We start from the raw sequence: 27,621 nt of genomic DNA, 5'->3' as shown, positions 1-27,621 counted from the left end.
TTCTTTTCTTGGTCTCATCTGTCCACTCAGTGTTTCAGAGTTGAGAAAAGTACATTTCCTCCCTGTCTCTTTCAGCATAGGGAACTCTTTTTCATTTGGTTTTATGTGAGTCCTATAGATACAAGTTTATGATACGGGTGTGTTTAAGAAGGAACTCTTCTATCAAGACTTCTTTTAGTCATGTATAATGTTTTTTGTTATCGCTGGGGGTTTATTGAGGGTACAAGATGTGTCACATCTAAGAAGTCTAAAAAGGACTTCTTTTAGTCATGTATAATATAATGTTTTTTGTTATTGTTGGGGATTTCTTGAGGATACAAGATGTGTCACACCCTGAGACCCCACCCCCTCCCTCCTTCCCTCTCTCTGCTCTTCTTTTCCCCCATACCCCTCCCTCTTTCTCTACTAGTTTTATTTTTTAAATTGTGGCATGCTAAGTTAGTGAAATACAGCATATTTTTAAAATTTTATTGATTAGAAATTTCAAATCTACATCATTACTAATTTGTAGAAGTCTTCATTATAATCTCCCACTATAATTGTGGCATTTTCAGTTTTTTAAATCTGTGGAAATTTAAGGCTGTGTACTTTAAAACCATATGGGTTTTTTTTTTATCATCTTGATGGAATTTTCTTTTTTAATAATTATACAGTGTCCCTCTTGATTGCTAATGAGGCTCTCTGCTTTAAAATTCTTGATTGATTGACATTTTTTCATCAGCTTTTAAAAAATTTTCCCATCTATTTATTTTTGTTTAAGCTATTTTGGTTTAGATTTTTTTTATAAAGCACTCTTGTCTGAATTTTTATTTTAGTATCTATTCTGCTAGATTTTCCTTAGTAGTTATGATTGTTGAAATGTTTTGATTTATTTCCACAAACTTAGTATATGCCAAAGTATTTTTTTTTCTTCTTCTTTCCTGACTCCTAGTGTATGAGGAAGTTTTCATTATTCTTCCCTTTTTGACCTTTGCTGGGCTAGATTTTGTAGATTTTTATTTGTAATATGTTAGCAGATACTCTTAAGTTTTCTTTCTTTCTTTCTTTCTTTTTTGAAATAGAGTCTCACTATGTCACCCTCGGTAGCTTGGTAGAGTGCCATGGTGTCATGGCTCACAGCAACCTCAAACTCTTTGGGCTTAAGCAATTCTCTTGCCTCAGCCTCCCAAGTAGCTGGGGACTACAGGTGCCTATCACACACCCACCTATTTTTTGGTTAGAGTTGTCATTGTTGTTTAGCAGGCCTGGGCTTGCCTCGAACTGGCTAGACTTGGTGTATGGCTGGTGTCCTACTCACTGAGCTACAGGTGCCAAGCTTCTCTTCAGTTTTCTAAGAAAGAAAACTTAAAATTTCTTATTTCTTCTCCCAGGCAATATAAGAAATATGTTGCCATAATTTCCTTGTTATCTCAAGCTTTAGTCACTGTTACTGGCCTCAAAGTAGGAGTTTCTCTAGATTCTTGGTTACGGTCAGGAGAAAAGAATTTCAGGATGTGCCATGTAAGCCATGCAAGCAACAGCTCTTTATTGGAAGTGGAAGTACATTTCAGGTGTGGGTGAGGAGCAGACGGGATGAAAGGTGAGCAGATGCACAGGAGAAAGTAGTTTTTGGTCTCTCGAAGTCATATTCATTGAGGGGAAGAATACGCAAAGCTGAGGGGTGCGCTTTTACTAAGAGCTTGGATCATAATTCCTAGATTTGAGTTCTGTCCCAATTCAGACATCTTGGGTTCTTCATAGTTTACATGGTTGTTTTTGAACTATCATGTTGATTTCATAGGCAGACAAATTTTAAAATCATAATGTAAATGATGTTATAATTAACCAAAGTTTATGTAAGGTGGCAGAGACAGCTGACAAGCCAGCTGAAGCTGACTCTTGCCTGCAGTTATCAACCCTCTAGTTAGCTTCTAATTGAGAGTTGTTTTCTTTAACCCCTGTGCCCATTCTGCAAACCTCTAACATCTGGTCTCAGCCTTATCTCCTCATCTCCTACGCTAACAGTCACCAGTTTGAGGGCATACAAATCAATGACTATTTAACAATTCAAGTTTTATTAAATACTTAATGAATTTCTCTTATTTAGACTTTTCTTCTTGATTAACTTTTCTTCTTGCTGGTAAACATGCTTTAGTAACTTTTTCACTGAGGATTTTCTATTTAGATTTACTTAATTGGGCCAGGAGTTATATAGAATGGTTCTTTAAGTTTCCAAACTTAAGGGATTATCAATGTTATCTCTTTTTTTTCTTCATTATACAAAAATTATGTAAAAGAAGATTATCTGTATGACAGTAATTTTTTGCATTTTTTTTAGAGAGGAGGGTGAGGAGTGAACTTGTCCCAGAACTCCATCTCACTGCTTATTTTCTAAGACTATTTGTTGTCCAATTGCTAGTTCATGTTTCTTAAGAAGCAAGTGCCAAGACTGAATTTATTAACAAGGAAAATCAGAAAGAAGCCAGAGGAAGCTGGGACAGCTATTAGACCTGATATCTGAAAGGTGCATCTTCATGGCTGCCATAGAAGTTATACATTTTATTTCCTTTATTTTTAATAGAAGAGCTACCTTTAAGTTAACAATACTCATTTTTCAATATCTTTGCCCCTTTTCCAGAAAAGGTAACACGTTCAAATTATTAAACTTTTATTACCACTATTCAACAAGTTGGTGGCCAGTATTTCAATTTTTCCTCTGTTCTTTTTATTTTTGTGAAAGATGAAAAATCTAATGTCTATGTTTAGGCTCTTTTTTTTTTTTTTTTTTTAAATGGAGATCCCAACTTGCCAATGCCATTAACTGAAAAGAGCTGCCTCCCTTGAGTTGTCTTTGATTCTTTGGTCAGTGCGATATGTCGTGATTACTATAGCTTCATAGTAACTTTCAAACCCAAGTGATATCCGTCCTCCAACATTGTTCTTCTTCAGTATGGTATTGGCTATTCTAGGTCTTTTGCTTTTCCACATATGCTTTAGAATCAATTTTCAATATCTACAAAATAACTTGGTAGGAATTACATTGGAATTGCATTAAATCAAAGGATTAAGTTGGGAAAAACTGACACCTTGGCAATATTGAGTTTTCCTATCCATGAACATGGAATATCACTACATTTGTTGAGCTCTTCTTTGATTTCCTTCATCAGAGTTTTACAGTTTTCCTCATATAAATCTTACACATATTGTGTTAGATTTATAAGTTAGCATTTTATTTTTTGATACTATTGTAAATTATATAATTTTTAAATTTTCAATTTTAATCAGACATATCTGGTATATAGGAAAGCAATCAAGTTATATGTATTGAATTGCATCCTGCAACCTTACTATATTTGGTTATTAGTTTGAGCTATTTTATAAATTCTTTGGCATTTTCTATGTAGATATATTAACCTACAAATAAAGATAGTTTTATTTCTTCCTTTCCAATCTGTACACCTTTTATTTCCTTTTTTGTCTTACTGCAGTATCTCTAAGACAAAAACATGTGTTGACCATAGTCATTGTCTGATTCTAATTTTAAGAAATTTTCTTAGTTCCTTGATCTTTGGAATCATCACGGATCTCAACTTGCCTTGTCCCTTAACACCAGTAAGTGCCTAGACATGTGTTGCTTGGATTTTTAGCCTGCTTTTCCCTCTTGTACCTGAGCTGATACTTATTCTTGTTTTCAGTTACCTCTTTTTTTTTTTCCTGAAAGTATTTGGCTACTTGAGTTCACAATTACCCTGAAGGTATAAATACTACAGTTCTTCAGTTTAAGAGAAAAGAAATACCAGTTTATCTTCTTACCATTTTTATCTTCTCCTCCAATTTTCCATTGCCTGGAGCATAATGTTTGGGATAAGAGTATTCTTTGTGCTTTTTAGAAGACGTGGAAGATCCCTAAACAGCCTTGTAATAATAAGTGAAGGGGGATTTATTCTTTCTTATCGGAGTAGTGAAATCTGTTACACTTTATGTAAGTTCCTATGGGAGGTAGAAAAAGGAGCTGGAAATGAAAATGATGATTTAGAATTCAAAAAAATTACAGTTACTTGTGGAAGGCTTTAACTGAAAATAGAGCTTCCTCATGAGATTTTAGTTTGTTCTGAAGAATAATATTACAAAATCCAACATTGCACAATAAAAAGAGCAAAAGCACGAGAAGATTTATGGTGATGATCCTTGGCAGTTCGTTTAAACTGGTATGCTGCCTTGGCCTGGTAGTTAATACCCAGATACTTTATGTTCTTGGTTCTGCCTGTATGAACTAAATTGAGTTGTACACGTGCAATTCTCATTTTATGTATAAACTGTCATTTAGTACCTGGCCTTTTTGCTGTACTTCCAAAGGGCAAGAAAGTGAGAGGAAAAGTCCCAGAAAAACCAAAGAGAAAGGCCGACCCCCAGGTCTACTTAGACTGGGCCAGGACTGAATTACTGACCTGCCAAAAGGCCAGTCCAATAATAGATGTGTATATAAGAAACGACCTCATCAGATCCTCCATGACTCCCCCGCAATACAAATGCGACAGTGTCTCAAAATAGCCTAAAGTGCCATGTTGGCAGTTGAGCCAGAGAGGGAGGACTTTGGTCCTAAGGCTCCTTGGCATTAGCTTTAGAGGGAGTAAGTTAATAAATGACCTGTTCCTGTCTGCACAGAACTTGGAGGCCCAAAAGAACATGGGAACAACAACTCCGATCTGAATTGTAATCTTAGCTTTACTGACAACTACAGCTTGTTTGTGGTAGGAGGAAGGGGAGGTTGCATTAAATGGATTTACTACTTTTGACAAGCTTCATTGCTTAGCCGTTGACTGTGATTTGTATGTTAACCAGGTCTCAGGGAGCTCAGTGTGTGTGCATACGTATGTACATGAACTATTGGTCATGAAATATGAAATAAAAAAATGTGAAGTGGAGCCAAGCTAAAAGATATAATTTCTTATTGTCCATCTTTTATGTGATTCCAGAGGAAATTTTGTCCCTACACAAGTGAAAGCATATTTTTTCCCTACACAAGTGAAATACGAAGTCCTCTTGGCATGAACTACTGCAAAATTGCTTCTGAGCCAAATGGGATAAAGTGTATAAACAAGTAGGTAAAGGTGGTGGCCCCAGGTTGGCCTTAGCTTGCTGTCCCCAATTGACAGCAGTCTTAGTTTATGTAAATGTCCTGCATTATGTAAACACCCTATGTAAATGCCCTCATAATTATGTGAGATGTCAGGGTATGGGAATGAGAAAAAGAAATTGCTCTCTTTAACTTCTCTATATGAGAAAGTTTTTCCCAGTCTTATCACACTCTAAATACACCAGGAGGGGCAGAGAAGACCCCTGCTGGCTGTGACAGTAAGAACAGACCTGTCACTGGTAGCTCTTACTCTGTCCTTGGCAATCCAGTGAAGCCCCCTGAATACTTGGTCTCATTTAATCCCCTCAAGGATCTGATTCTTGATCCCATTTAATCCCCACAAGGATCTGATTAGTCAGGAAATACTGCCATTCTCCTTTTGCAAGTGAGAAAGCCAATCTTATTTGTTAGGTCAACAGAGGTCCACTCTGGGTGGAGTTACAGCTAAATCTTGGTCATTCACATCCAAAGCCAAGGCTTTGTAAACTCAGTCTATAAAAGACAGGGTCTAGCAGATTACTTCCACTAAACAGTTCCTAGTAATCATAATTTTTTCTCCTTAAGTGTCTAGGCCACTTAGCAGAAAATCAAGAAAACATTTACCAAGCAACTTTGTGTACCAGGTAGTGCTTGGGTACTGGGGATAAAGTAGTGAACACAAAAAGTAGAAATTCCTTATAGAGATTAAATTCTAGTGGCTGTGGCGTGGGGTGGGGGGAGTAGCTGACAGTTAACCAGTTTACAGAAAGGCTCACATTTCTGAAAGCGGTGAGTCCTGTGGAAAAAAATAAGGCGTATTCAGGGGGTTGCAATTTTACTCTGGCTTTTCCAAAGGATCTTATTGAGCAAAGATCCAAATGAAGTGAATGCATCAAGAGCATTTCAGGCAAAGAAAGAACAAATATGGCATCACATGAGGCTCTGAGAGGCCAGGCTGCCGGGAGCAAGAAACCAGTAGGTAAAAGATGTAATATTACTGTGGGAGCAATACTGGAGTGAGAAGTCTCTCTGGCATCAGCTAATAAAAAGTAAAGTAAAACCACTGATGATTCTGCAGATCAGCTCATCTTTATAATGCTCATCCCTGATCCCCTAATTGCTTTTGTGGCTATGTTCTTTTCTTTTCTTTTTTCTTTTCTTTTCTCCTTTCCTTTTCTTTCCTTTCCCTTTTCTTTTTTTTTTTTTTTTTTTTTTTTCTTTTCTTTTCTTTTTCTGTAATCAGAATCATTTCTGCAGCTTTACGTGAAAAAGCGACCTCTTAGGTTGTTTTGGATCTGCTTCAGATTGTTGTGGAATGAACATTAGGAGACGCTCTCATTTTTTTACGCATTATCATGACAGGGCTTACCCTTCTTGGAGCAAATGTTTGGTGGCAGGAGAGTGTGGAGAGGGTAGTCCAGATCTGAGAGCCCCAGGGAATGCCTGTCAGACTGTGAACGTGAGGCTGAAGATGCAGCTTGCTCTCTCTTCTTGACCTTGCCTCTTGGATTTGTTAACCCTGGAGAAATGTTTTCCAAGAAAGTCATTGAATTGAGATGGCATTTTTCTTTGTCTTTGCTCTGCCGTGCATAGTGCCTGGCAAATGGTGACTACCTGCTCCCTGATGAATTGGGGGAAAGCAGCAATACCCTCTCCTAGGACTGCAAAAAAGTACCACCAAAATGGTCAGGGTTCAGTTCCAGGTTTTCAGGAATACTCAACGTGGAGTAAATTCTGCGCATAGATGGGAAATAACTGATGCTAATAACTGGCAGGATTCTATTTAAATAGTATTTCATTTGCGGAGAACATGCTTCTCCGTGGAGATCATAACTTGTGGTAAGAAAGTACTATTTTAGGATCGTTACTAGCACTTCCTTCCCTTGTAATAAAAACCAAGTTTTGAATCATTCTTTATGGATGTGCACAGTTCCCAGACATCACTGCCTTAAAAACAGATGAGAAGCTTAAAAGGTTTTGGTGTGATCCCTCTTCAAACAAAGGAACCAAAGATGTCTATTTTTATTATCTGTGGAATGTAACTCATCGACAAAAAGAGTATCCAGTAAAGGTCTTTAAGGCAATAAGCTGCCCTCCTAGAACTGTATCAAGAATGCTACTTTAAATGACACATAGAGCCATTATTTCCTTGTACTACCATTGCATGTGTGCGCATTTCTGATTTTATTTTGTTAGTTTGTTAGATCAGGGCATAAAGATATTCAGACCATTATAATTAGACGGTATCGTGTAAGTGTTTATAACAGAAGAAACTAGATTATACGCCCTGTAGTTTCTCCAGGGTATGGGTTTTCCTGATTCAGTCTTAGTGGGGTCGTTTATGATCCTCTGTCCTGTATTTCTTCCATATTGGTAGTTAGCTCTCGATACTTTCCAGATTGAGTATCTTGGCAAAAATTATCAAATAGGTAGTATGGCGTATTCTACCAAGATGGTTTAGTTGTCCATTTTTGTGATATTGCCAGAATCAGTGTCTACATACATTAATCCATTATGGTTTATAAAATGGTAACCTTTCTGTCATTTTGTTCTGTTAGGAAGTGAATTTTTTTTTTTTTTTTTGCAGTTTTTGTCCAGGGCCCTGTTTGAACCTACCACCTCCGATATATGGGGCCCTACTCCTTTGAGCCACAGGCACCACTTTACTTTTTTTTTAAAAAAAGGAAAACATTCCTCACAGGAAACATAGGATTCTTTCCTTTAATTTACCAGTTTTAAAAATGATGACTTGACCCAGGCTTTGTGGTGGGCGACTATTTAGGAGGCTGAGGCAAGAGAATCGCTTAAGCCCAAGAGTTTGAGGTTGCTGTGAGCTCAAGTGACATCACAGCACTCTACTAAGGGTGACACAGTGAGACTCTGTCTCAAAAAAATAAAAAATAAAAATAAGTAAATATTTAAATATTATGAGTTGTATCTCCAGCATCCTCCAACAGTGAAGAATCCTATTTTTTTTTCCCTAAAGCATTGGAATCAGCTCATGGAATTAGATATATCTGATGGTTTCCATCCTTTGCAGTTATTGTTGTTACCGATGCACAGAATGTTCCACTTTTAAGTTTACTTTGAGTTCTTTTGACATGACCTCCCTTGCTTATCTTCTTGGTAAGACACTCCACGCTCATTTTTGTACATTTTCTTTCCCCGTGCCTGAATTGACTGTTTTCTCCAAGCAGCTCTGGGTCTATTACTCGAAATGATCTTTAGAGATCCCAATCTAGATTATTATATCGGTTTTGTAATTGGATTACTATTGAGACTAGACTTTTTGGTGGGCAGAGCTAGAATTAAAATATATTGTTACTTCATACTAGCATTGGCAGATTTTCTCTCTGCCAAGTCATTGATCTCAGAGGTTCGGAGAATGAAGCCACCGGCCATGCGGATAAGCGACAGGATAGAGTTTATTGGCAGAGAAAGGACTAGAGAAGGAAAGGGCAGCAGCTGAACCTCTGGTGGCAGCAGAGAGGGGACCCACGTGGGAAGGCCCCTGTGTCTTCAGTCTGGGGGTTAAATGCTGCTTTTCCTACGGGGGAAGGGGGAAGTAGGTCACAATTGGCCAGAGGTCTGTGGGCAAAAATAATCCTAAAATTACCTCTGGGATGTGGTCCTGGCAGTTCTTGCCTCAGGCATTAGAGTTGTGGAGCTTCCCAGAACCCTGTGGGGCTGCTTTTCTCATGTCCTAGCTTGAATGTGGCCTGGAAAGGGCCTATTTGTGCCTCAAGATAAGACCTGTGATGATGACTGTGAAGGAAGAGGGTCCAGCTGTCACTGTCAGGCAATGTGCAGAGATGGGGAGGCAAGGGCGATTCTGGAGAACAGGGAGAGCAGCCTCTCCAAGACTCTTCTGTTCCTCCATTTCCAAAATCACAGTTTTAGACATAAAGATTCAAAACAAAGACCGCATTAACTCTCATTTATATAATAATCAGTATGACTCAGTGACCTGTTACAACATTTCCAATTCAAAAGTCACTTTCCTAAATCAATCTTCCTAAACTATTCAAGATGGCCATCTTTAGGGTGGGAGCTAAATGTGTAGAACAAGAAGGATGGGAGACCCAGGCTGAAGGTCACATAGGACTGACCAGCCAGACCAGCTGTGTCATGTCAGCACTAGCCTGACTGACTTCATCTGATTCTCTCTACACGTGCTCTCAATGGGACTGATTTCTGACCCCACCCAGGCCTAGAAACATGAGGTCACTGTCCAGCCCTGAACGGGGGAACCCTGTAGCACTAGTACTCACGATTCAAGTCCAGGGCAGAGTTCTTACTGTAAGATCCCACCTTCTGGGTCCTTTCCCTTGCTTAGTGTCCTGATTGGCTCATCTTTCTGTCAGCATCTCTTCTGCCATTTAATATTTATTTTTTCGGAGCTCATTCTCCAATAGATTTCTTGATAATTAGTTATAAGAATAATATTCCTATCTAACTCCAGTAAGATTAGCCCACATCACAAAATCCCAAAACTACAGATGCTGGCATGGATGCAGAGAGAAGGGAATGCTTCTACACTGCTGGTGGGAATGCAAGCTAATACGGCCTTTTTGGAAAGAAGTTTGGAGAACACTCAAGGAACTAAAAGTAGAGCTACCCTTCAATCCTGTAATTCCTCTACTAGCATATACCCAGATGATCAAAAATTATTTTATAAGAAATACATTTGCACCAGAATGTTTACTGCAGCCCAATTCATAATAGCCAAGACATGGAAACAGCCCAAGTGACCACTGACCCATGAATGGATTAACAATTGTGGTATATGTACACCATGGAATACTATGCAGCCATAAAAAAGATGGAGACTTCACGTCTTTTCTGTTTACCTGGATGGAGCTGGGACATATGCTTCTTCATAAAGTATCCCAAGAATGGAAAAAAAAAGTATCCAATGTACTTAATATCACATGAAATTAATATATAATCACCTATACACTCATACAAATGGCAAAACATAACTATAGTCCAGAAAGTAGAAGGGAAGAGGAGAGAGAGGGGAGGAGAGGAGAGATAGGGGAGGAGGGAGGGTATTTGGAGGACCTCACCTAATGTACATTGGTACATTTCAAAACTATTAAGAAATGAGTATAATTATGATGGATGTGTTACTTAGTTCAATGTAAACATTTCATATTGTATATTGAAGCAGTTCCCTGAACCCCATAAATGCATGAAAGTTATGATTTAATAAAAAATAATAAAATAATAACAATATTCCTTGAGTTACTTCATACTGAAAACAGTTCCTGTGTCCTTTATATTTGTAAGTCTGTCCAGTTGGATATTAAGTACTTGGCTCACACTTTCTGTCTCTAGTTTCTTAAATATGTCAGCTATGGTCCTCTGACATAGAGTGTTCAGGTCTAAATGATTCATGATAGCAATTCTCTTTTCTGTAAGGAACTTGCATGATAACTAAAAGATTATTTTCTTTTTCTTTATTTTTTTTTAAATACAGTAGTTTTTACTAGAATAATTCTCAGCATTGGTTATTGGTCTGCCTGTTCAGTATGCAGTTTCACAGTTATCTTTCATTTCAGAAAAAAACTGAGCCCTGTTTTTTAATTTGTTTTTAACTGACAAGTAAAAATGGTATGTATTTTCCATGTATGACATTTTTTGAAATATGTATACCTTGTAGAATGAGTAAATTGAGCTAATTAACACACACATTATTATCTCATCTGCTTATCTTTTTTGTGATAAGAAGGCTTAAAATCCACTTTCACAAAGTTACAAGAATATAATGCATTGATATTAACTATGTAATCTCCACGTTGTACAATAGGTCTCTTGAAGTTATTTCTATCTAACTGAAATATTAAATCATATATTTTAATAACATGCATTCAGTTCCCATTGCTTTGTTTTCTGTGGGAGTTTTTACCCATGTAGGTATTTCTCATCTTCTATATTTGTAACTTTCAAGTTACAAGTTAATTCTCAAATCTCTTTTTCTTTTTAAAATTTTTGTCAGTTTATTCTTAGTTTCATTCTGACAGCATGGGTTGTCTTGAACTCTTGTAGTTCAAGTTTTAGGTGTAAAATTATCATTTAAAATTTCAAATTCTCAGCCAGCTGTGGCTCACACCTGCAGTCCTAGCACTCTGGGAGGCTGAGATGGGTCTATTGCCATATCCCCATTGTATATATAGATCCCAGTGTATCCATTTCCCACTGATGGACATTGTGTTTTGCACTTTGTGGTTATTCTTAACATTAAACAGAGCTTCTGTGAATGTACTTGTACAAGTCCTTTTGTGCACACATCTTTATTTTTCTTGGAGTTAATATTTAGGGATAGATTTTCTGAGTCATAGGATACATACATAAGAATTATCAGACATTTCTCCAAAGTGGTTTACTGTTTTACACTTTTTTTTTATTGAATGGTAACTATGTACATTAATACACTTCTGGGGTACAGTGTGGGATTTTCACACACAATCTGAAACACTTCCATCAAATTGGTTAACATAGCCTTCATGTCATTTTCTTAGTTATTATTTTAAAACGTTCACATTCTACTCTTAGAAAGATTCACTTGTACCCTTGTAAGATAAACCTCAGAAGTGATCCCTCCAATCCCCCTCCCTCCATCCATTCCCCCTTCCCTCTCCCTCCCCCCTCCCCATATTCTTAGGCTATTATTAGGTTATAGCTTTCATATAAAAGGTATGAATTAGTTTCATAATAGGGGTGTATACATTGGATACTTTTTCTTCCATTCCTGTGATACTTTGCTAAGAAGAACATTTTCCAGCTCCATCCATGTGAACATGAAGGACGTAAAGTCTCCATCTTTCTTTATGGCTGCATAGTATTCCATGGTGTACATATACCACAGTTTGTTGATCCATTCGTGGATCGATGGGCACTTGGACTTCTTCCATAACCTGGAAATTATGAATTGGGCTGCAATAAACATTTTGATACAAATATCTTTGTTGTAATGCGATTTTTGGTCGTCTGGGAATATACCTAATAAAGGAATTGCAGGGTCTAATGGCAGGTCTACTTTTAGTTCTCTAAGCGTTCTCCAGATGTCTTTCCAAAAGGAATGTATTAGTTTACATTCCCACCAGCAGTGTAGGAGTGTTCCCTTTTCTCCACATCCACGCCAGCATCTCCAGTTTTGGGATTTTGTGATATAGGCTAACTGTTTTACACTCTTAAAAGCACTGATAAGAACTTCAATTCTATGTTTCTCCATGTTATTACACATCAGTCTTTTTTATTTAAGCCAGCACTTATGCCTGTGGAATAGCATCTTATTGTGGTCTAAATTTATATTTCCTTGATGAATAATGAAAACATCTTTATGGGTTTACTATCTGTTCAAATATTTTTCTGAGGTTTCCAGAAAGAATCTTATATATTCTGAGTGTGTCCTTTGTCAGATTACACATTGAGAATATTTTCTCGTGGTTTGCCTTTTCATTTCCTTAATGGTTTGTGTTAGTGAAAAGAATTTTTATCTGGCTAAACTTGAAGTCATCAATTTTTTTTCATTTTGTGGTTAGTGTTTTTTGTACCTTAAGCCCAGTAATTAAAATCCGGTCTGGGCAAAATAGACCCCCATCTCTAAAAATAAAATTTTTTTTTAAGCATTTAGGATGATTTTTAAAAGCTTTTAGGATTCTCTAAATCCCATAGGTCAGAGAATAGAGGATCCTGGAACATGAGGTTGGAGATAAGAGTAGAGAACGTTTGCCCAGGCTGGTGTCAAACTCCCAACCTTAAGCCGTCCTCCTACCTCAGCCTCCCAAATAGCTGGGACTACAGGCGTGAGATACAACCCCAGCTTCCTTATTTGTATCTTTCTTATTAACATAGATATTTTAAAGCTTCGTATTTCTAAGAACTGTGTTATCAGCAGTCCACACATTTTGATATTTTCTGTCTTCATTTTTATTCAGTTTGAAATTTTTTTTAGGATTTTTTTTTTTGACCCGTGGGTTATTATCATAGATTTATTTAATTTCCAAATTGGAAAGTTCCTATATATTATTTTTGTCCTCTCGCAACTTGATATCGCAATGCTCAGGAAGCACACTCTGGATAATTTCAGCCCTCTGAAATTTACTGAGATGGGTTTCATGGTTTGCATGTGGCATGAGTTGAGTGCTTGTGTGAGCGTTTGCTCATCCTACCACTGGTGATGATGTTTTATACCACTAATCAGGGCCATTGATAACAATATTCAAATGTTCTCTGTACTTAGTGATATTTTTTACCTCGTTCTCTCCGTTATGGTGAACAAGGTGTTAAAATATCCGATTTGACTCTGGCTTTGTCTCTTTTTCCTTTTGGTTCTGCCTTGTTTTGCTTCCTGAATTTTGAAACTTGGTTGATTAAGTGTCCATTTAGGATTGTGACGTCTGCTTTATGATCCGAATGCTTTTATCATTATGAAATGACACCGTGGTAACGTTCTTTATGTTGAGGTCTACTTTGATATTAAATAGACCCATCACAAGTTTGCTATGCTGAGTGTTTTTAAAGGCAGAACTTTTTCCCTGGCAGTATTTTTTCTCTTCCTCCTTTTCACAGGGAATTAGTTTTATGGAATCTATCAGAGGCATGGATGCATGAGCCTAGCTTTCCCAGCTTCACTGACATAGAGCTGCGTTTTTTGTTGCTTTGGCACCATGATAAATGTATTTTACCTGCATTTTTTATTTCTTATGTTCCTGAGTTTATCCTGGACAATTTGGATTCTCCTCTCAGCATTTTCTCTCAATGCAGAGCTTTGCCCTAAAAGGGAGTTTCTTTTGGATGAGTACTAAATGTTCCTATAGTCCAGACTTCTCCTGGTCCTTCCAGAAGTTCCTAGGTCCTTTCTTTTCTTCCATGCTGTAGGAGTGTATAAACCCCCTTCCAGTATGAAGTACAGTTCTCAGATTGGCCCAAACCCTTTTAGAAAAGCCTATTTGTAATTTGGAGGCTCCTCTGATTTTAGGGGAGTTCTCTTCTTGCTTCTCTCTACTTTGGGACCATTGCAGAGAAGTATATTGTGGCATGTCTCGTTTGTAGCAAAAGAAGTGTGGTGCTAACCTTGTCCAGGGAGGGCAGTTTAAGAATCTAGACCAGGGGTCCTCAAACTTTTTAACCACAGGCCGGTTCACTGTCCCTCAGACCGTTAGAGGGCCGGATTGCGGGCCCGGGATGAGTTGGCTGCTAAGCAGGACAGGCAGCGGCGGCAAAAACACCCGGCAGGCGGGATAAATGTCCTAGGCAGGCTACATGTAGCCCTTGAGCCATAGTTTGAGGATGCCTGATCTAGACCACAGGGTTCTTGATTGTTCCTGACTTACAGGGTTGTCTTTCGCTGTGACAACTGCATTTTCTTGTGTTAGAACTCCCCTTCTTTTTACCGCTTGCTTTTCATGTGCCAGGGTCCTTTTGAGGGAGTCTCATACAATAGAGCCTGTGTAGTGAGGAAGGTACCAGTTAGGCATATGTCCCCTTCAGTGATCCTGTGTTGCTGTACAGTGGATGGGACCCTCCTAGTTTCAGATTTAGATAAAGGAGATAATTCCAGAAGGATGGAACCTATCCCTACCACCCACCACCCAAATGTGTGTTTCATGTTTTGTCAGTTGGAATTAGTGGAAGGCTACCTGATGCTGGGGAAGATAACATAACCCAAAATGCCAAACCCATAAGGTACCTTGATAAACTAGAGAAATTAGTGCCCTGTTATTTGCTTGGTTGTTTCCTGAGTGTTGCTCATACTTTATTCTAGGGAGTGGGGCGACTGAGTGCAGTTGCGACAGCACTCATAATCCTCAGGTGATTCTTCTGGACAGTCCATGGCACAGTCTCAAGTGACACTTATTCCTTCCCCATGGCTCCTTCCAAAGAAATTGCTACCAACATCATTTTCTTTTTCTTGAGACTCGTGCCGTTAATCAGGTTCACACTTGACTTTAAATCAACATTTGGGAACTAATCACAGATCATGAAAGTTTTGCATGGAGAGTTTTTAGAGAAAACTTCTTGCTACTCATAAAGTTAATACATGTGTATATTACTATCTTGACTTGCAAGACACTTTTCATTTAATCTTCATGAAAACCTTGAACAGCAGGCATTTTCTCCACCAATGGATGAAGAAACTGAGGCTCAGAAGTTAGTTTACCTGCCTAACGGCATGTGGATAATTTGTGACAGAGCCAAGCAAAAATTATTTAATAATTGGAATACTTATTACTAATATAGGAAGCCTTGGTGCATAATTTATTTCATATATAAATGAAATAAATTTGTTTTGCATTAAAACAATAATAATCAGAATAATTAATAATAAAAATTAGTAATAATATTACTAATTAATTATTAGTAATAATAATTATTACTAATATTGAAAGCTTTGGTGCATAATTTATTTCATATATAAATGAAATAAATTTGTTTTGCATTAAGACAGTCAACAAATACTTTGGCAATTCATTACCCACTGGACTTCATAACTGTTATTTATGATGGTGGCTACTTTACAAATGAAAAGGAGCTAATAAACTAATAAATATCTTTAGGGAACATGACCAGGTGAATCTCTGTTAATAAATCAGCCTCAACTAGTTATCATTTAGAGAAAATTTTTAGGAAATATGTATTTATATTTCTCAATATGCAATATAAAATACATGTATATGCTTTCTAACATAAGATAAAATAAATAAATGTATTTATAAAACAAATTTGAGCCCTGCATGGTGGTTTACAACTTTAATCTTAGCTATTAGGGAGGCTGAGTTAAAGGATCACAAGAAGTCAGGAGTTTAAGCCCAGCTTGGGCAACATAGAACTTGTCTCTAAAAATATAAATAAATGTAAAATAAAATTATATAAATTAAATAAATTTGTTTTGCATTAGAACAGTCAACAAATACTTTGGCAATTCATTACCCACTGGACGTCATAACTGTTGTTTATGATGATGGCTATTTTACAGATGAAAAGATTTACCCACTATGATGGGGTTTTTTGTTTGTTTGTTTGTTTGTTTTAGAGACAGAATCTCACTTTGTCACCCTCAAGAGAGTGCTGTGGTATCACAGCTCACACCAACCTCCAGCTCTAGGGCTTAGGCAATTCTCTTGCCTCAGCCTCCAAGTAGCTGGGACTACAGGCGCCTGATATAACGCCTGGCTATTTTTTGTTGCAGTTTGGCCAGGGCCGGATTTGAACTCGCCACCCTCCGTCTATGGGGCTGTCGCCCTACTCAGTGAGCCACAGGCACTGCCCCCACCATAATGTTAAGTGATTTCCTCAAGTAGCCAGTTACAGAGTCAGGATTTGATGTCTTCTCATTCTGAATCCTATATTCTTTCCATTGTACCACACAAACTCATGTTGAAACTTTCAAAATGTTCTATGACAGCTGAATGGGTGAACCAGTGCCACATCTTAGGTGTGGCGACCCAAGCAGAACGGCTTGCTTGGTAACGAGCTGATGAAGTACAAAGACCAGAGAAATGATGAAAAAGACTAAATTGGGAGTCAAAGATTGAGACCTAATTTCAGCCTATCAGGTCACAAATACCCTGAGACATATGAGGAAAATGGCCCTTTTTCCCATGAGGGATATCTGTGTAATTTATCCATTTTAACGAAATAGGATTCAGGTACGCCTTTGACTACCTGTGCCCTCCACCACCTCCTCTCCCCACAATCCTCCCTCCATCAGCACATTCTGCCAAAGGCATCCTAAGGTCCACGGCCACCAAATTCTCACATGCAATATTCACTTGACAGCCTGACTTTTTCTCAGCATTAAGAGACTGTACTGCATCATTCCTCCAAGTAGAGAAAAAAACACAATTGCTGCCACGCATTGGATTAAATCAGTCTTGTCATCTTTGTCTGCAACCTTAAAGCTGGTATCCTAAGAGACAACCATAGCTAAGTTTAAAACCAAAGCGGGTTGTCACACTCTGGCAACCCACAGTCAGGGGGTTGTTTGTAGGTAGGATGCTCAGTTTTCTTTGCTTTCTGTGAAAACTCACCGTAAAGATCTCATTCTTTTTAATGCCCATGTTTTTCTTGGTAAGGGATTTGAAATCAGCTACCGGACAAGCTGAATACAGACAGAGAGGTGTGTAAATGGATGGGCCCGTGTGTTGTAGGTATCTACAAATATTTTTAATCATTGGGCAAAATCAAGTTGCCTTAGAAATGTCTACTTCGGGGTAAATCAGACTGGAGGTTTTATGTAGCAGAAATAATGTTGGCCCTAGGCCAAAGTGAGGGGAAAAAAGGCAAGAGGTGTTTATTCAAGGGGTGTTTATTCAAGGATGCTTGTTTACTCTTTGTGCCCGCTCTGGCCTTCCACCCACTGACTTGCTGCTGGGTTCCCTCCCTGTGGTATTATCCACTGCACTGGTTTGGGTTCTTTTCAGGACACTGCTTATGGGACTAGAAGACCCATGTTAAGTCAGAAACCTACCATTTACTATTATGCTTTCTCTGACAAATGCCCTGTTTGAAATGCTTCTGTGCTCCTTGCAGTGGTAACATGAAGCAGCCTCTCTGTGGCATCTCCTGACCATGAGCAGTCTGCTGTCCCAGTGCTGGCCACCACCTCGGACTCTACACAGAGATAGTACCAAGCCCTCTGAGTGGAGACTGTTGGTGTCTCCTGGGACTCTTACTGTTTTCTTACCATCAATTTATAAAAGACATATAGTATATAAGCGATGGAATATAAATATAGAATACATATTAGTTGAAGGACACATAGCTAAAATTTCCTTTGTTTAAAGTTTAGAAGAAAAAGGTCCACCACTTCCAATACATCCGATCTTCTTGACAGTGGGACAGATGAATATGTCAGATACATAGTGATTAATTTCGAAAATGAAAATTAGACCAAACAGAGTTATGGGAGATTTTTTTTTTTTTTTTTTTGAGACAGAGCCTCAAGCTGACTCCCTGGGTATAGTGCTGTGACATCATAGCTCACAGCAACCTCCAGCTCCTGGGCTCAAGCGAGTCTCCTGCCTCCGCTTCCCAAGTAGCTGGGACCACAGGTGCCCACCACAATGCCCGGCTATTTTTTGGTTGCAGCCATCATTATTGTTTGGCAGGCCCAGGATGGATTTGAATCTGCCAGCTCAGGTGTATGTGGCTGGCACCTTAGCCACTTGAGCCACAGGCGCCGAGTTGGGAGATTCTTGTTAGCTGCTACTATCTGTATCCAGAACTCTAACATGAAACCATAAGAGAACCACGGTTGGTGCCTGAGTTCCCTTTGTCATAATAATAGCACGTGAATGAAATCAGTATTTGGATGGAGAAAGAATATCCCATATTGGAAAGTAATCATAGCTTTTATGTTTGTGTGTTTGTCTGTGTGATTTGACAGCTTTCTGGAAACCGTAGCCTGTTTCTTCATGAAACCAAAACTCGGCGAGAAGGAGGTGTCCCCCAATGCTTTCTTCAGTATCTGGCACGAGTTCAGCTCCGACTTCAGAGACTCATGGAAGAAGGAGAACAAACTTATTCTACAAGAGAGGTAGGTGTTTTCATTTACTCAATCGCATTTTGTGTGTGTGTGTGTGTGTGTGATCGTGAAGTCTAGTTTAATTCGCAGTAGAGGCAAAAGCCTCTAACCTCTTCAGGAAGTTAGAATAGGGGTTGAGCAAGCCTTTCTATTGTATTTGCTACTGATGTCAATTTTTCTCAAATTGATCAATGCTATTCTTTTTTTTAACATGATTTTTGTTAAATCATAACTATACATGTATGGGGTACAATGCGATGAATTGATGTACACCGTGGAATGCTTAAATCAAACTAATTAACATAACCATTACCTCACTTGTTTTTGAGGTCCAACACTTATAATATACTGTTAGTTGTTTTGAAATATACCCTTGCATTGTGCACAGTAGGTGAGGTCCCTCCAAATACTCTCCCCCGTCCCTCCTCTCCCCTCTTTATTTCTGGACTATCTTTGTATTTTATCATTCATATGAATGTGTGTTTATATATTGGCTTCATAATAGTATTGAATACATTGGATACTTTTTTTTCCCATTCTTAAGACATTTTAAATCTGATGTCATGCCAGATTTTTGTAGCCAACTTTTGTAGCCTGAATAAAAAATTAGATGACCAACTTGTGTAGCTTGAATGAAAAATTAGATTGCCCTCCACCTAGGGTAGCCAGTTGAAGAGGGTGTTGACATGTGGTGAAATTCTGGACTTTGAGTAAGAAGAATCAGAGTAGTGATGCCACAGAGAATAACTGGGGTGACCTTTGTCAGAACCACTGTAACTTCTGTCATGAAACCACACGAAAGCAGACCAGGTCAGACCACATAGGAACAGCCCTTATGGGATGATAAACTCGCTTGCCTCAAAACCCAGACAGCAAAGACTCTAAAGGTAAGAGAAAGAGTTGTTGGTTTTGCTCAATCCTTGGGACATTGTCTATTTACTGTTCATATTAAACTCACCCAGAGGTCACCAAGAAACACAGGTGATCAGTGTTTTTTAAAAGACTCTTTAAGATTCTTATAGAACTGTGTCACATTTCCTAAAATCAATGTTTTCAAGAATAAAGGGTAATTTCTTCTCTTAAGAATGTGAACTGAAGTCTCTGTGATCATGAAATCCATAGAGCTCTATTAAATATTAGGTCCTGATGACCCATGTGATTAGTTTATTTCTTGACTAACCTTTCTACCCCAGTCTCTTTCTGTTACATCTTTAAAGCCAATAATTCTTAGCTTCCCTCTTTTGAGGCTGTTTTTTGGATCTTCTAGGCAGGCTTCATTCTTCCTCTTTTCTCTTCCTTCTCCTCTGAGTTTTCAAATGGCCTGTCTTCAAGCTCACTGATTCTGTCTTTGCTGTTGAGAGACTCCATGCATTCCTCAGCTTTTCAGTTGAATTCTTAAGCTTTAGAATCCCTGCCTCATATCATTATTATTATTATTATTATTTTGGTCTCTTCTTTAAGTTTCTCTGACGGGTTTCTCAGCTCCTTCTGGGTGTTGTCTTAAAGTTCATCGAGCTGTTTCAGGACAGCTATTTTGAGTTCTTGGTCTGAAAGGTCACCTCTGTCCACCCCTCTGGGTCCATCACTGGTCCTTCTTTAGCTAATTTGGTGAGGTCACGTCTCCTGGATGTTCTTGTTGCTTGTGAATGTGGGTCAATGTCTGGACACTGAAGAGTTAGGTATTTATTTTACACTTCACCATCTGGGCTGATTTGAACCTGTCCTTCTTGAGAAGGCTTTCCAGACACACAACTGGGATCAAGCATTGTGGTCTAAGTCTCTGCAGCTAAATCAGGACTGGGGGGTGCCCCAAGCTCAGCAATCCTATGACTCTGGCCGACTCCTGGGGGCACGGCCTTAGTGAGCTTGGGTAAGATACAAGAGAATTCCCTGGGTTACCAGGCAAAGTCTCTCACTATCTTCCCTCACTGTCTATACTGAGCTGCTAGAGTTGGGGGAGGACTGATGTGCGCACTCCCTCCTGGCCGTCAGTTCCAGGTCACACCTGAAGCCTGCCCAGTCTCACCCAGAGCCGGTGGTGGCTGCTGCCCGGCTACTCCTGAGGTTCATTCAAAGCTCAAGGGCTCTGTACTCAGCAGGTGGTGACTCCTGCCAGGACTGGATCCTTCCCTTCAGGGCAGAGTCTTTCCTTCTGGCTCAGAATGGTCCAGAAATGCCATCCAGGAACTAAGGCCTGGATTCAGGGGCCTCAGAAACCTGCTTGGTACGTAATTTCACTGTGGCTAAGCTGGTACCCAAGAAGCGAAGTTCTGTGCCCTGACTGCAGCCTGTGGCCGGACTGCCGCCCTATGGCCTGACTGCCTTATGATTTAGTCCAGCCCCACCCTGTTCTTTTTCTGCCAGTGGAAACTCAGACATGCAGGTGGGTAGAGGAACTCAGTATGCACGGGGGGTTGGGGGGGTTCTCCCTCTGGACGGGCTGTCCAAATGCTCCCCCCATGAGTGCCAGAAGAATTCCACCCTGAGCTGTGTTCTCTGTGCCTAGGCAGCCCTGGGTCTCAGTGAAGAGTCCCATGAGGACTTCACTGTCCCTCCCTCGGCACATAGATTCTCTCCATTCATGCTGGCAAGGCACTGCCAGGGGATGGGGGGGTGCCCTAGGCAGTGCAAGACTGTCTTTTCTGCCCTCCTCAGTTCCTCTTTCCATGATATGATGTTAAAACCAGGTACTGCGACCACTCACCTGCCTTTTGGTTTTTCTGAAGGTGCTTGTTTGAGTGGATGTTTTTTGAATTAGGTGTTCTCGTGGAGGGACAATCAGTGGAGTTTTCTGTTTGGCTATTTCACTCCACCCCTGGACTCAAATGCCTATATATTTCTTGAGATGGTGACTTTCTATCTATCCATGTTGAACAGGTTGCTGTTTTTGTAGCCAGTGTGGTTTGGATTTCTAAATTACTCCTTGGTAGCTGCTACTTAGTGCTACCTACTTATTACTACTTCTTACTAGCGACTGTTTGCTCACAGCAACTGAGTTGCCAATTACCAGCTTCAGACCTGTAGAAAATTCAATGATCCTTAAAGAGTTATAGTTTCCTAACCTGCAAAATGGAAATGATACTACCTCTCTCCCCGTGCTGCTGTGTACAATAAATGAGATCATGTATTAGAGTGTATGTGTAGATTGCAGTGTCTGCGTTCTGTTCTTCCATCATTTAATTTTAAAAAATGATATCCCAGGGCGGCTCCTGTGGCTCAAAGGGGTAGGGCGCCGACCCCATATGCCGGAGGTTGTGGGTTCAAACCCAGCCCCGGCCACAAAAAAAAAAAAAAAATGCTATCCCAGTAACGGCTGCCCACAAGGTGATGTATAGCTAAGACCTGTTAGGCATCTTGAGAATAGAGTCTATAAATATGAAGTATTATTGTGATTCAGTTGCATTCTTGATTAGGTAAAAAGTCTTGGCTCAGAGTCCAAAAGTGAGCATTTGTTTGAAAATGTTATACTATGGATTCCTGTTTTCACACTTAACCATTGGTGGTGTCATGAGTCAAAAAGTGTTTCTTCATCTACTTTGAACTAGGTGTGTGCAACTCTTGATAAGAAATCCTACTTTAAAAATAAGCATCTAGACTTGTCATCACAAGCAGCATAAACCCTAAGGAAAAACCATTTTTTAAAACATTCTCAGTTAGACCATGTTCACCGGCCCATGGGGAGTAAACTCACATTCTGTTCTGCCAAGCATCTCCCCAGAGATCTCACAGGCGTCACTGTAACATGTAAGGAAATGGGTGATCCTTGTCTTTTAGTCTCAGGAACACTTTGGCTGGTCTCACCTGCCACCCATGAGGCCCTCTGGAACTAGAACAACAGGAGCTAGAATAACAACTAGAAGAAAGAGGGGCAGACTGATTGAGAATGTGTATCCTATTCAGGCATCCTCAAACTATGGCCCGCGGGCCACATATCTGGCCCACCAGGTGTTATTGCCACCACTGCCTGTCCTGCTTAGCCGCTGACTGTCCTTTTAAACTATAGTCTGGCCCTCCAGTGGTCTGAGAGACAGTGAACTGGCCTCCTGTTTAAAAAGTTTGAGGACCTCTGCAGTGTTGTCCCTGATTATAGGACTATGGTATGGGTCCCAGGAGAAGAGGATGAGATTCCTAGAACAACTTCACTTCTCACTCCCACTTTTTTTTTCTTTTTTTTTCTTTTTTCTTTTGAGATAGACTCACTCTGTTGCCCTGAGAAGAGTGCAAGGGGCATCATGATCCTCCTGCCTCAGCCTCCCACGTGACTAGGAATACGGGAGCCCACCACTGTGCCTGGCTAATGTTTTCTATTTTGGTAGAGACAGAGTCTCACTCTTGCTCAGGGCTTTTGCTCTGCTATGAGTTGCACTTAATTTTCAGGCAGAATATGCAGCCTTATAACTATGTGAGGCTATTTGAGACTATTCGCTCATCCCATTTTGAGTTTTGCTGGGCATGGAGACATCCAAGTCCCCCAGATGAGGCCTCGTCATCTTGAGTTAACAGTATAGCACTGGTGTGGTGTAACATACAATGGGGAAAACGATGGGGGGGGTGAATTCTGCCCAAAGGACTTTCCACATGGAGCGTGGGGCAAGCAAAGGATTTTCACAGGCAGTCCGGGAGGTGAGGGCATTTTAGGCAACAGAACCTGGCTCTGGCAGCTGGGCCCCAAACTTCATCATGTGGAGCGTGGCCTTTCATGATTTCTTGTTTAGTCAGCCAAAGAGATTTGAATTTAATAAATCAATTGTGACATTAGTAAGGGTTATGTTTAAAGTGTTGTCGAACTTAATTTACTGGTTTATTTTACTTTGAGACAGGTAGTCTTTGATGAACCAAGAGAGAGGAGAGGCACGCCTCTCACTGCTCAAGCATGTAGCAATCAAGCCTGCTTTCAGCCCAGCTGAAATCTGTAATTAGCAGAGAATGACTTGAACGTTTGTCCTTAGAAGGTCGTGCGTTGCGCTGGAGAGCACCTCATGCCGTGTTAACATTCCCATAATTTGCGTTCAAGGCAGCTGTCTGTTCACATGTACACATGATATCATTGGCATAAGCTTAAGAAGGAAGAGTGATCAAAAAATATATCTGCAGAGTGGAGTCAGGAAATGTTCATTCTTACTAGTTAACATCGGATGCTGAGGCAAATCTCCCTGCTGGACAGCTGTTTAGCATTGCTGGATTGCAGCAGGACATGAGTCTGGCTGATCATGTCCCCTTTCCATTCAGGCATCAAGGTCCAGAAGAATGACCCACACGGAAATTCTCTTCCCAGTGCCAGCTTCCTACAACTGAAGCTTTGGCAGGACAATCGATAAACAAGACATTCGAAACAGGGGCTAATGGAGGCTGAGAATGTTTGTGGGGAATCCGATCTACATTCATGAATAGGAGTAATGAAGGCACTTTAGGTCATAATAGGCAATTCATTCAATAATTATCTGCGCCCTACTACATGCCAGGCAACATTCCTGGCCGCGTGGGTCTTCCCCTCTCACGAGAGCAGCGGACCATGAAAGTAAGCACTTCTCTAAATCACATGTGGAAATTAGGGCTGCAAGGTAAATAAACATGGCGTCATTTTCTAACTGAACCAAAGAAGAAGTTCATTTTAGACAAGATGGCCAGGGGAGGCCTTTCTTAGGGGACACCATTTATGTGGATGACTAAAGAATTCCAGGAAACGTCGTAGAGATGAAGGGGCTTGGCGGGGAGGGAGCAGTGTGACAGTATGTGATGTGTGATCTACCCAGGCAGAGGGAAAGGTGTTCAAGGCAACGTGGCCAGGAGGATTCAGCCTCCCCAAGAAAGGTGGGAGCCATGAGATGAGCTTGATGATGCAGTCAAGGGCCTGATGACTTAGGCCCTTGTACATTGTAGTAAGAGATTCATTTTGAGTGTCCATGCAACAGAAAGTCATCCAAGTCATCTTTTTGGTTTTTAGTTTTGCTTTGTTTACAAAAGGCAATAACCTGTTATGAGTTATGTCCTGAGAAGGTCATTGACTGTCCAGTGGGTAGTTAATTTGAAGAGTGGTTCTAGGAACCAAGTTAGGAAGTCGTGTAAGAGCTTAGGAAAAGGTGTCACTGTCTAGACTGGGCTGAAAGCATTCGAGATTGCAGGAAGTGGATGTATCTGAGGATGTATTCTGGAGGAAACCCTACAAAAACTCACTGGTCCCTGGCTGCATCACTTTTGGGGGTCGTAGACGTTTAAGTGTCAGCTCAGATATTAACAAGTGAATATTAAGTAGGATACTTGAGATCAAGAAACCAAATCTCCTAAAATTCTTTGGAGAAAACTGAGGGTAGGAAAAGATCTGAAACCCTGGATATTAGGAAACTGACTTTGTGAAACAATTCTCTTAGAAGGATATAAACTCTTAAGGTAAAAATTAAGTGAAAAAGAACTCTGTGTTTGCCATGTCGTGCTGCCAGGTTCCAAGAGAGGTGTTTTAAACTTTGGGAAATCTTCCTCAAAATCCTCCTGTATAAAAAGAGAAAAAAAGTTGGTTAGTAGTTCTAATAGAGCACCCCCACAGAGAATTGATATTAAAAGCCAAGAAAGTATCTTCTCCAAAGATCTTCTTGCTTCGGTAAGGATTTAAATGTTACACCATCTTTTAGACACTTGTTATATATCTGCTCAATTCTGAATTTCCCTCTAGCCCTTGCTTAACATTTTTTGTGATGTCTTAGCGAAGTTTATGGAATTATTTTAGATCAAAATATACTTCTGGAGCAAAAGCATTTAAAATTACCCCTTTATAAAGTAACAGGTAGTTTATATGGGTGGAAGCAAGTTCCCATACAATTCAGTAAATGTTATTATTAAGGGATTATTTTATTTTATCTCTTTGTTTTAATTTCAGATGAACATGAGGGCACAGACAATTAGGTTAACTATTTACATCTGTTTGGTCAAGTCCCTGTTGTAGCTGTGCCCCTCACCCAGGAGATGTGCTGTACACCCCTGCATTGTGCCTGTTAGGTGAGAATAAATATCTTTAGGATATTTTGAAATAATGAAATGGCTAGAGTCTGTTAGGGAAAGAGGACCAGACCTGTTGGATTCGTACAGTATCAAATCAACAAATTCTTAGGTTAGTGTAGACTTCTGCTGGAGCCTAGATTTTTAAGATAAATCAAAAATGGAAGAAGGCAAAGGCTCCTGACGGCTCCTTCCCCCATGGCATTGGGCATTGTCCATGCTGACTGTGGCCCCTTCAGGCAGAGAAATTCCACAGCGGGGACTCCCTCCTCCTGCTCTGCCTCTGACCTTCTCTCTCAGATACCACCCCTGTTTCCGTTAGTGGGAGTGAAGATTCAGACTCGTGGAAAATGTTTCTTCTGCACTTAAAAATTGGGGGACATAGGGTAAATAATGGGCAACCAGGGACTAGTCATGAGATAAGGAGGGGAGAGATGGTCCCCTCTGTGTTTCAGGGATTGGTCTCTACACCAGGTCTGAAGCTGATGACAGATGTTAGGCTATGGCATGTTAGTAGTTATTCAGTTTGACAAACAGCAATTTGTTCACCTGCTAAACTCAGGTTAAGGTTTGGAAGCAACTGTGATAAGACATCAAACTCAATTTTAAAAGGAATCATTTGTGAAAGTGTGTGCTGAGCGGGTGTCAGGGAAGGTAATGGAGGGGGCTGTGCCAGGGACGGACATCAGTACCAAGATGTTTTGAGAAGGAATATGTACAGAAAACAGGGTCAAAGGAAGGTGTCTTAGAGAGATTTTAAAAATGGTGTGAAGAAAGCAACTTGAATGGCTACAGAACACATGAAAAGACCTCACACCATTGGCCACAGGAAAACACAAATGAAACCCACAGTGAGCGGCACTTCTTGCTGCCTGGCGGCAATAAAAAAGACAATTTCAAGTTTAGGGGACAATGTGGAGAAGGTACGGAACCCTCAGGCATCATTGGTGGGAATGTCAACAGGGCAGCTATATGGGGAAACAGTTTGGCAGTTCCTGAAAAGGTTAACCGTATTTACAGTGTGACCCGGTCATCTTCTAGAGCAATGATTTTCAACCTGTGTACTGTGAAAATTTTTAGAGATCATTAATTAAATTATTTTCAAAAGAAATTCAAAGCACAAGCATGGTCTTCTTTTTCTTTTTTTTTTGATCAACATAATCTAAGTGTGCCATGGAAATTTAACTATAAATTCAAGGGTGCGGTGAGATAAAAAAAGGTTGAAAAACACTGCTCTAGATATATAGCTACAAGAAATAAAACATTTGTGGAAACAAATGACAATCAAAGATGAATGAATAAGTAAAATGTGATTTATCTGTACATGGAATATTACTTAATAATAAAAAGAACTGAAGCACTCATACATGCTGTGACATGGATGGACTTGGAAAATGTTACACTAAAGGGAAGAAGAAAGTCACAGAAGACCACATGTCATGTGATTTGATTGATGAGGTTTCCAGAATAGGCAAATACATAAGGTCTGAACAAGATTAGTCCTTGTCGGGGTCAGGGTAATAAGGTGCCAGGGAGAGGAATGGAGGTTGATGGCTGATGGAGTTTCTTTTGGGAAATAGGAAATGTTCTGAATCTAGATGGTTATAGATGTTTGCACAACCCTATGAATGTTCTGGAATAAAAAAAAATTTGAATTGTTCAGTTTAAATGGATAAATTGTACAGTATATGAATGATAGTTCAATATGGCTGTTTTTAAAGAAAGAGAAAGTAGAACTCACACGTTAGAGTTGAAGCATAAAAGTGAACCACAGTTGAACATAGTGATCTCTTTTTAGTCTGTTCATAGTTTTAAATCCTCTGTTGGTTCCTCTTCTTTTTTTCCTGGCACATCCTGCTATTCCCTCTGTCCCCAGATAGTTCTGTATGTACTCAAGGAAAGCAAGTCTTTTAACTATGAAATCTGGTGGCAAAATTGTGGAAGGAAGGGAGGGAGGGAGGGAGGGAAGGGAGGGAAGGAAGGAAGGGAAGGAGGGAGGGAG

At 39.8% G+C, this 27,621-nt stretch overlaps 1 protein-coding gene across 1 annotated transcript in view; it reads left to right on the top strand.

Moving 5' to 3' along the window:
* Positions 1-27,621, top strand: part of FMN2 (formin 2) — a 332,811-nt gene that overhangs the window by 284,041 nt on the left and 21,149 nt on the right. The window contains 1 exon segment of the mRNA XM_023519245.1: positions 18,492-18,641. Coding sequence (XP_023375013.1) covers positions 18,492-18,641 — 150 coding nt within the window.

Source organism: Otolemur garnettii, unplaced genomic scaffold (assembly GCF_000181295.1).
Source record: "Otolemur garnettii isolate 467f Iridium unplaced genomic scaffold, OtoGar3 scaffold00165, whole genome shotgun sequence".
NCBI classification, from domain to species: Eukaryota; Metazoa; Chordata; class Mammalia; order Primates; family Galagidae; genus Otolemur; species Otolemur garnettii.
Note: the sequence above shows the minus strand (reverse complement) of the source record. Positions and strands in the feature narration are given on the sequence as shown.